The sequence below is a fragment of the Candida orthopsilosis genome (assembly GCF_000315875.1).
Source record: "Candida orthopsilosis Co 90-125, chromosome 7 draft sequence".
Lineage (NCBI taxonomy): Eukaryota > Fungi > Ascomycota > Pichiomycetes > Serinales > Debaryomycetaceae > Lodderomyces > Lodderomyces orthopsilosis.
In genome coordinates, this window is record NC_018301.1 from 612,194 (window position 1) to 621,674 (window position 9,481).

At 37.5% G+C, this 9,481-nt stretch overlaps 4 protein-coding genes across 4 annotated transcripts; all 4 read right to left on the bottom strand. All coding sequences in view use genetic code 12, as the record gives it.

The window, feature by feature from the left end:
- Positions 1 to 194: 194 nt before the first annotated feature.
- Positions 195 to 1,871, bottom strand: CORT_0G03040 (hypothetical protein; the record flags this gene model as incomplete). Its single annotated transcript, XM_003871058.1, has 1 exon — positions 195 to 1,871. One exon carries the CDS (start codon positions 1,869 to 1,871, stop codon positions 195 to 197), a length of 1,677 nt encoding a protein of 558 aa, XP_003871107.1.
- Positions 1,872 to 3,357: 1,486 nt separating this feature from the next.
- CORT_0G03050 (hypothetical protein) lies at positions 3,358 to 5,037 on the bottom strand (the record flags this gene model as incomplete). The annotated part of the gene is made up of 1 exon (XM_003871059.1): positions 3,358 to 5,037. One exon carries the CDS (start codon positions 5,035 to 5,037, stop codon positions 3,358 to 3,360), a length of 1,680 nt encoding a protein of 559 aa, XP_003871108.1.
- A 1,232-nt stretch (positions 5,038 to 6,269) lies between these two features.
- CORT_0G03060 (hypothetical protein) lies at positions 6,270 to 7,955 on the bottom strand (the record flags this gene model as incomplete). Its single annotated transcript, XM_003871060.1, has 1 exon — positions 6,270 to 7,955. One exon carries the CDS (start codon positions 7,953 to 7,955, stop codon positions 6,270 to 6,272), a length of 1,686 nt encoding a protein of 561 aa, XP_003871109.1.
- A 978-nt stretch (positions 7,956 to 8,933) lies between these two features.
- CORT_0G03070 (allantoate permease) lies at positions 8,934 to 9,481 on the bottom strand (the record flags this gene model as incomplete). The annotated part of the gene is made up of 1 exon (XM_003871061.2): positions 8,934 to 9,481. A coding segment is annotated over one exon (548 nt), but the record flags the coding sequence as incomplete, so codon positions are not given.

A 9,481-nucleotide genomic window follows, 5' to 3' on the forward strand; every position in this document is an offset into this window, starting at 1 on the left:
GAGTAAAGGACTACATAGATAAATCTTATGAAGATATCATTCCGTTTAATATGGTAGGTTTAAAGCATAATTTTTTGGACCCGGTGCATAACTTCCATCTTATAACACCAAAATTTTACATCATGATAGGACAAATAGAATAATGCAAAAATCCCAAATATATAATATGACTATAAAAAACTTCCAAATATCAGTCAATGATCAAATCTAAAGTCTAACCTTTTGTTGGCCTCATCTGTGGTTGTTAGTCTATACTCATGTTTCTCGACCTCCGTCATAGAATTCCAAATTCTATTTCTTTTCTTGTTTCTCCACAAAAAGTACCCCTTCGTCAACAACAATACAGGCACAAGAATTAACGTAATAACAAACAACTGCATATTTCCTCTCTTATACAACGGTTTATCATCTTCACGGTAAATATTGTTACCAATGACATCACCAACTTGGACAAACATACTGTACAATGATGAGCAGATGGATCTATTTCTAACTGAGTTGGAGTTTCTTGAAACCCAAGCAAACACGATAGCGTGAATGTAAGGCTGACCATAATACAAGGTGTTGATAACCCATGTTGCCCATATATTTTTCCCCGAACCTGACCAATATCTTATTACCCCAATTATGGGCGTTGCATAAAGCGGTGCAAACATACAGACTAATGATCTTTCGTTGAACTTTTCTGAAAGCCAGGAGAGTAGTAATAGGAACGTGATATGAATGACTGTAGATGGGATAGTTAACAAGTTTGTATTGAACACAGAGAATCCCAATTGTTTATTGATTAACGTAAAATATGATGTGAAAGTTCCCTGTCCAATATATGCGACAATACCAACAACATAAAGGGGCCACATATCATAGTCGATGAGACACTTCAACATATTTTTTGGACCAATTGCTTGACGATTATTCATTGAACCTTTGCTAGGATCATCCCTAAGTATACGATTGACAACAATCTTCTCTTCCCTATCGGTGAACCAACCTTTAGGATTCCACTTGGTTTTTGTTTGAACAGCACTAGGGACCATCAAGAACCACGATGCAATACCAATAGTCAAGGTAAATCCACCTTCAATCAAAAATAAGAATTGCCACCCATGCCACCCCCAAGTGTTAATTCTCAACACACCAAATGCCAATAAGGAGGTAAAAATTTGACATAGGGAGGACATACTCCAAAACCAAGACAATCTTATGGGCAAGTCCTTACTGGTGAAGAAGTAACTTATCCACACAACTAAATCCGCAACAAACCCACCTTCCAAAGCGCCCAACAAACACCTGGTGATATAGAAACCAACTTTTCCCTTTACTGCTGCTTGTGACATGGCAACCATACTCCAAGCACAAATTTGGAATGGAATAAAAACATCAGGACCCAACATTTTGGAAATCATTTGGGAAGGAATTTCAGTTGTTATAAAGCTGACAAGAAAAATTGTGTTTCCAGTGTTGTATTCATTGGTATTCATGCCTACGTCTGATATGAAATTATCTGAAACGGCTTGCGATAAGTTTCCTCTATCAATATGTAAAGTGACAAATAAAAGACAAGCTATGAAAGCAACACGCCAGTTTAAGATGCTTACCACCCTCTTCTCTTCTTTTTCAGTCCATTCAAATGTGGGATCAAACGCAGAATAACATTCGTACCTTGAGTTTGTGTAGAGTTCCCGATAATACTCCTCTACTTTAGGATCCAAGAATGGATTTAAGGCAAGTTGGTCAGAGTCAACAGAGAGCTCGGATGCAGCTCTTGTGACTGGCTCTTTATTAAACTTCGTTTTGCAATCTGCTTTATCATTGAGTGGAAAAGTATCGTCGAGGGAGAAGGAAATGTCAACCTGATTGTGATGAGTCATGATAAGCGCAAGAAAATATGCTAGCCAAGAAAATCCCAAAACCCTTTGCCAAAACTCATGATAGTTGCCTGTGGTGATTCAAGAGTTATCTGATACCATTTATATAAACTGTCAATGTGTCAATCAAGTCACACAAAAGACGATTATATTCACATTGTAGGTTGACGTGTCTGTATATGTTTGGGGTTTAATAAGAGCAATGGTATCATGGCTTTAAATTTTGATTAGTGAAAGACTCGGATCGAAAGAAACCTTCTGACGCAACTGTCATATTGCATGGTTGTAAATTAATGGAACAAAATGGTTTTAGTGATAAAATAAATTGCCGATCCGATCTGATAGTGAGGGAACTACCATGTGAAGATGAAATTATGTCGATCTAATCTGATAATGGTGAATGACATAGGCTCATGCCGTATACGACTCGGGATATTGGTGGGGTGCTGAGCTACTTACGAGTCTTGACTATAGAATATCAATTCTGTATTGATATCAAAAAGTTCGCAATGTGTTTTGTAAGTTGAAGTTTACAATTTCAACCACTACAAAAACTGCTAGAGTTTCCATCAAAAATTGTCTGGGTTTATATAGAGAAGAGCATCTGAGTATACTTCAATGTTCTAAGCTCATATCTACTACTTTCTGGCGTAGAGAACCAAGTGGCAGCATCAACGAGTTTAGTAAAGTTGGATTGGCACCGGTAAAGCTCGCCAATAGGGAAATTACAAATGTGTACCCCCTTTCCCTTTTTACCTCCATTTTGTACATACCAGGAGCTTAATTGCTATCGTTCAATGGATGATTAAAGTATGCTTAAAATAGTAACGTTACACAAGGGTGAAGCGATCCGACTGCCAAAAAATAGCTTGGTTACACAAAGAAACATCATCGATGCTAGGTTGCAACCTTCATGTGTATTCTGAAAATGCACGGCAATCAAAATACATAAGTAAGGGTCGGATTATAGAATGCACTATCTGGGTTGTAATTCCGAATCGCCGTATATTTATACGTTACTTTTGTGTACCGATTATAAATTTCAACAGAAATCTAGGTAGGACAAATGCTTCAAGTAGTAAAGGCAAAGCCCAAAACCTAACTTCTATATAGCTTCGCTTCCTAACCTATATAATTTCTTTCCTTTAGATCAACCAACCTTATATCCAATTTTAGCTTCTGTTTCTCTCAACTTAGTAAGCTCTGGTGAGCCATACAATCTGCCCGAGAATCATTAAACATATCTGCGCATATTTTCTCTAGCGCAAGAGTATGAGTTCATCAAGTTAGTTATTGTTAAATTTGTGTAAAATCTATTCAACTGGTAGAAACTGTCTCAGATTGCTTTGTGAGTTAGACGGGATCTTCTACAAGTGTACAAGACATCAAAATTGAATGATTATGCGCAATAAAATTTACTCTATTGAATATTACCTAACTAGCTATTATTTGAAAAACCATCGACATAGCCATCACCACCAACCCCAACTCAATGTGCATACCTAAAATCTAATCTTTTGTTTCCATCATCGGTAGTGTTTCTTCTGTAGTCAGCCTGTTGCTCTTCTGTCATTGCATTCCATTTCTTTTCCTTTGATTGGTTTCTCCAAATGTAATAAAATTTGGTCAATATCAACATTGGGATTACTGACAACGTAATGCACCATAATTGCAATAAACCTCTCTTGTACAAAGGTCTATCATCTTCACGAAATATATTTTGAGCAATGATCGAATCCATTTGGACAAACATGTTGTACATTGCAGAACAGATGGACCTAGCTCTGACCGAGTTTGAATTTCTTGATACCCACGATACAAGGATTGCATGGATATAAGGATGACCGAGGTAAATAGTATTCAATACGTAAGTTGGCCAGATTTGAATACCAGCCCCTGGCCAAAATCTAATCACTCCGAGAAGAATTGCTCCATAGATTGGTGCAATCGATGACACATAGGCTCTATCATTAATCTTTTCCGACAACCATGTTATTGCAAGAAGTGTTGATATATACAACACTGAAACAGGAATTGTCAAAAGGTTTGTGTCAAAGGTACCGAATCCGAGGGTTCTCGTCATCAATGTGAAGTAAGAACCAAATGTAAGCTGACCAATGTAGGCCATCAACCCAATTGCATACAACGGCCACATGTCGTAATCAATCAAGCACTCCCACAACATTTTCAATGAAAGAGCTTGTCTGTTGTGCATGGTTCCCTTGGCTGGATCATCACGTAGAATACGGTTAACAACGATCTTCTCCTCACGTTCTGTAAACCATCCCTTTGGGTGCATCCAATTCCTTGTCTGTACTGCTGATGGTACCATCATGTAAAATGAAGCTACGCCAATCACTAGAGTGAACAAACCTTCCCAGAGGAAAAGATGTGCCCATCCTGGCCATCCAAACACCCCTCTCAAGCGTAGGATACCAAATGCAGCAATAGCAATGCAGACCTGTGTGAGAGTTAATGTCGACCAGAACCATGACAATCTAATGGGTAACTCCTTACTGGTGAAGAAATAGCTCAACCACAATACAAGATCCGGAATGAAACCACCTTCAATAGCACCAATCAAACAACGAGTAATATAAAACGAAGCCTTTCCTCTAAGCGCCACCTGACACATTGCCACAATACTCCAAGCGCAGATTTGTATAGGAATAAAAATATCTGGTCCAAGACGCTTTGAAATCATTTGTGACGGAATCTCAGCAAGCATGAAAGACAAGTAGAATATCGTGTTTCCCATATTATAATCATCCGTGGTCAAACCTAAATCACCCAACATGTTGTCAGTAACAGCTTGATGTAAATTGACTCTATCAATTTGTAAAGCGACAAACATAAGACACGCAGCAAGAGCAACTCTCAAATTCAATTTACGAACCACTTTCTTTTCTTCCTTCTCTGTCCAATTAAAATCAGGATCAAAGTGGGAGCGACATTCGTATTTTGTTTTCTCATACAACTCTTTATAATATTCAGCTGTGGCAGGGTCGAGAAATGGATTGTTGGATTTGTTTTTGTCTACGTGTTCTGAAACAATTGATACTTCGGAGATACTGATTCTCGATTTTTCAACTGTGATATCATCGTTTGACAACCTCTGTGTTGGTGTTTTGTCCTCGGACACTGAGTAGTTCAACTTCTCGGTAGACATTTGTTTATGGTTTCCAACATGATTGACCTAAAATATTTGAGTAGATAAGTGAATATTTATATCACCTACGAAAACTTGACTGGCCGCAAAGATCCCAATTTTCAACTGTCCAAAGGAATGCTCGTGATACGAATTTTCAATTTTTTTTCTTGTCAATTATCATCAGTGTAGTCATCAACTTCCCAAATATGGAAAAATTTGAAAAATAATATTTTTCATTCACTCAGGATAAAAACCTCTTTTACCTTATCTTATTTTTAGGTTTCCCAAATAGAAATTGTGATAGAACTGGAAATATGTGAGATTCCAAGTTCAGCCGAGGAACAACTAGTGTCACAATGTTGCACCCATCACCGGTATATATGTAATTCCCGATTGTGGGGTTGAGATTATGTGATGGCGAACCCAAAATTTAGGCTCATTGAAAGTAGCTTATAATTCTTGCCCCACAATTCTGGGGTAATTAAGAATGTTTTTCTGGGGCAACATCGGAATGACCATTGGTGAGAAAAATTAAGCTTTTCCTTGAAACTATAAATATTTTTAAACATTTTTCTTCAATTATCAGGTCATCTCGTAGAAGTAAGCCGTAATTCGTAGCTTATTGTTCATTTCAGGACAGAGAACATGGTTTACAAATAAACTCCCTTGAATGCAGTATTATCATCGTGATGTTTGTTGAAGAACAAATAATGCTTTGTTTTTGATAGAGCTCAAGGTCGAGTTGTGTTGGTGTTGTCAACCTTAGACCTTTTCGGAAGTAGAACTGTCATATTACCCTTGAAGCCAAAAGTATGACTGTCCAATATCTGGTCCGCCAAAGATACCTTATTCTTCGCCTTCGATTCTTTGCTTACTTGTTCTAAGTTTAGGTTTATTTTAACTTAAATTTGTTGCGAAAAATCATAATTGTTGCAAAATAGGAATAAAAAAAAAAAAAAAGCCACTTTGTGTTATATTGAGTCATTCGCTTAGGAAACTAACTCCGATATACTGTATTTATTTCAAAGCATTCGCAAAGGTGTATTTACCCCACAATAATCGACATCACTTAGGAAAGATTATCCTACAAATTCTTGTTTTTGCAAAAAGTCTTCTGGAAGAGGTAATTAAAGTTCGCGACGGTAGTTGAAAGTCATGTAACAATGAATCTATAAATAATATTTGTGGCATTGAATCTACTCTGTAAAATTTCAATAGTCTCTAAATATCCAGATACTTCGAAAGCGTAATCAATGTTCGAATCTAAAGTCTAACCTCTTGTTAGCTTCATCTTTTGTAGTTTCTCTATAAATGCGCTTCTCTTCCTCAGTCATCGAATTCCATATTTTGTCTCTGCTCTTGTTCCTCCAGATATAATATGCTTTAACCAACAACAATACTGGAATAAGTATCAAGCTAATCACAAACAATTGCATGTTACCTCTCTTGTACATTGGTCTGTCATCTTCACGGTAAATATTGTTGGATATAATACCTCCTAACTGAACGAACATATTGTATAACGCCGAACAAATTGACCTATTACGGACTGAGTTTGAATTTCTTGACACCCACGCCACCACAATGGCGTGGATGTACGGCTGTCCCAAGTATAATGTATTCAAAACCCATGTCGCCCAAATATCTTTTCCCGAGCCGGACCAGAACCTGATAACCCCAATTAGAGGAGTCGCATAAAGTGGTGCAATCAAACATACTAATGACCTCTCACCCACTCTTTCTGAAAACCATGATATCAGTAAAAGAAAAATGATGTGAATGACAGTCGAGGGTATGGTCAACAAGTTTGTGTCAAATACTGAGAAGCCCAATTGTCGGTTTGTTAATGTAAAATATGTTCCTAGAGTACCCAGACCAATATAAGCAACAATACCAACAATATATAATGGCCACATATCATAGTCAATAAGACAGTGAAATAAGTTTCTTGGACCAATGGCTTGACGATTGTTCATCGACCCTTTGGTGGGATCATCCCTGAGGATACGATTGACAACAATTTTCTCTTCTCTGTCGGTAAACCACCCCTTGGGATTCCACCAACGTTTGGTTTGCACTGCACTGGGAACCATCAAGAACCATGAGGCAATACCAATGGCTAGAGTGAATCCACCTTCGATCAAGAAAAGGAATTGCCATCCATGCCACCCCCATGTATTGAGTCTCAATATACCGAAAGCCATTAAAGACGTTGCAATTTGAACCAAGGATAACGTTGTCCAAAACCAAGATAATCTAATTGGTAATTCTTTGCTAGTGAAGAAGTAGCTCAACCACAACACTAAATCGGCAATGAATCCACCTTCTAACACCCCAATCAAACATCTGGTAACGTAAAAACCAGCTTTCCCCTTCATTGCCGCTTGGGACATTGCAACGATACTCCAAGCACAAATCTGAAATGGGATAAAGATATCTGGACCCAACGCCTTTGATATCATTTGAGAAGGAACTTCTGCCGCCAAGAAACTAACAAGGAATATGGTGTTACCCGTGTTGTAATCATTTGTGTTCAATCCTAAATCATCTAAAAGATTGTCCGAAACTGCTTGTGTCAAATTACCTCTATCAACCTGTAAACTCACAAACAAAAGACATGCAGTGAAGACAACTCTCCAGTTCAACTTCCAAATAACCTTTTTCTCCTCTTCTTCTGTCCATTCAAAGGTAGGATCGAATGCGGAATAGCTCTCATATCCCGACTTAGTGTACAAGTCGCGATAGTACTCTTCCACTTGAGGGTCCAAAAAAGGATTCTCTTTGAATTGATCACTTTCTCCAGAACTCTCTATAGATGTATCTGATGCAACCTGGGTGACTGTAAGTTTGTCTAAATTTTTTGAGTGATTATTGTTGACCAACAGTAGCGAAGTATCGGATGAACTTGAATTATTGTTCAGGCGGTGATGACCCATGGTTGATGTCGGCAAAATCGAGTCGGAGGATAAGTGTTAATTTGACTCTCCAGGGAACAAGTACTAATGAATGTAACCTGGGCATATTGAAGCATTATATATACTGTCATTCTTTTTGGTGTTGTTGCAGTCGTCCTGGTCGTAACTATGACGTGCTTTAGCGCAATATATTTTTGTGAACCAATTATATTGTGCAACTATGTTGTATTATAGGCTCTAAGTGGTTACATTCCCTTAAGGGTTATACGCTTATTGTTCAAGGAATTTGTGAATGCCCATATAATCTTATTATTTCATAAAAGGTGTGGTGTTAAGAAATGTTTTAATTGTTGTTGATATTTTCTATTATTTTATGAGATTGTTGAGCGAAAAAGCTGTGGCTGCAAAAATTATCTTGTTTTATCCATTTTTGTGTGAAAGGGAAAGATATTTAAAGAATGTCAATGAACTTGACATCTGTCTTAAATCAACAGGTTTATGTAACTGAAGTGAAAAGTGAAAAAAATTCCTTAGGCGGTTCCAAATCAATTTAATTAATTGTAATAGTTTTCATTTATAGAATCAGTTCAGATATCACATTCATGCGAAGAACCTTTGCAAAACTGTGAACTCAAGCGAACAGATGAAATAGGTGATAGCAGATGGTTTGGAATTAAAGAAGTTTACAAAACGCGAATGGATTGAACATCCAAGCGATCCCTTGAGGCTGATTTTCACATCTTTAGAACAAAAATGTACAATAGCTTGTGGGCATGTGCTTACCTTACCGTAATATCCTTCCTATAGTGGTGAATCGATTTAAATGAGTAATCCTTAGTTCCATGAATATTCCAGGTCTTTCACAAACTTAGTAAGCAAATACCGGTAATGTCCATTTTAAAGCTCTACTACCACAGGCTACAGTTTACCTCTTGTTAACCGAACATATGATAAATAACTTTATTTCTATAAACACTCAAATCTCACTTTTTCTATTAACTAATGATCGAACCTAAAATCTAGCCTCTTATTAGCTTCGTCCTTTGTAGTTTCTCTATACTCGTGCTTCTCTTCTTCGGACATTGAGTTCCAAATCCTTTCCTTGCTCTTGTTTCTCCAAATGTAATAGAGCTTGGTAAGTATCAAAATAGGTATAAGAATCAACGTAATAACAAACAACTGCATGTTTCCTCGTTTGTACAACGGTTTATCGTCCTCACGGTAAATATTGTTACCGATAATATTACCCAATTGCACAAACATATTGTATAAAGCAGAACATATGGATCTGTTTCGAACTGAATTGGAGTTTCGTGACACCCACGCAACACAAATGGCATGAATGTATGGCTGTCCCAAGTACAATGTGTTGACTACCCAAGTAGCCCATATGTCCTTACCTGCTCCTGACCACCATCTAATTACTCCCATTATTGGAGTTGCATAAAGTGGAGCAAGACAACAGACTAAAGATCTCTCACCAACTTTCTCCGAGAACCATGATATTAGCAAAAGGAAAATAATGTGAATGACTGTAGATGGGATAG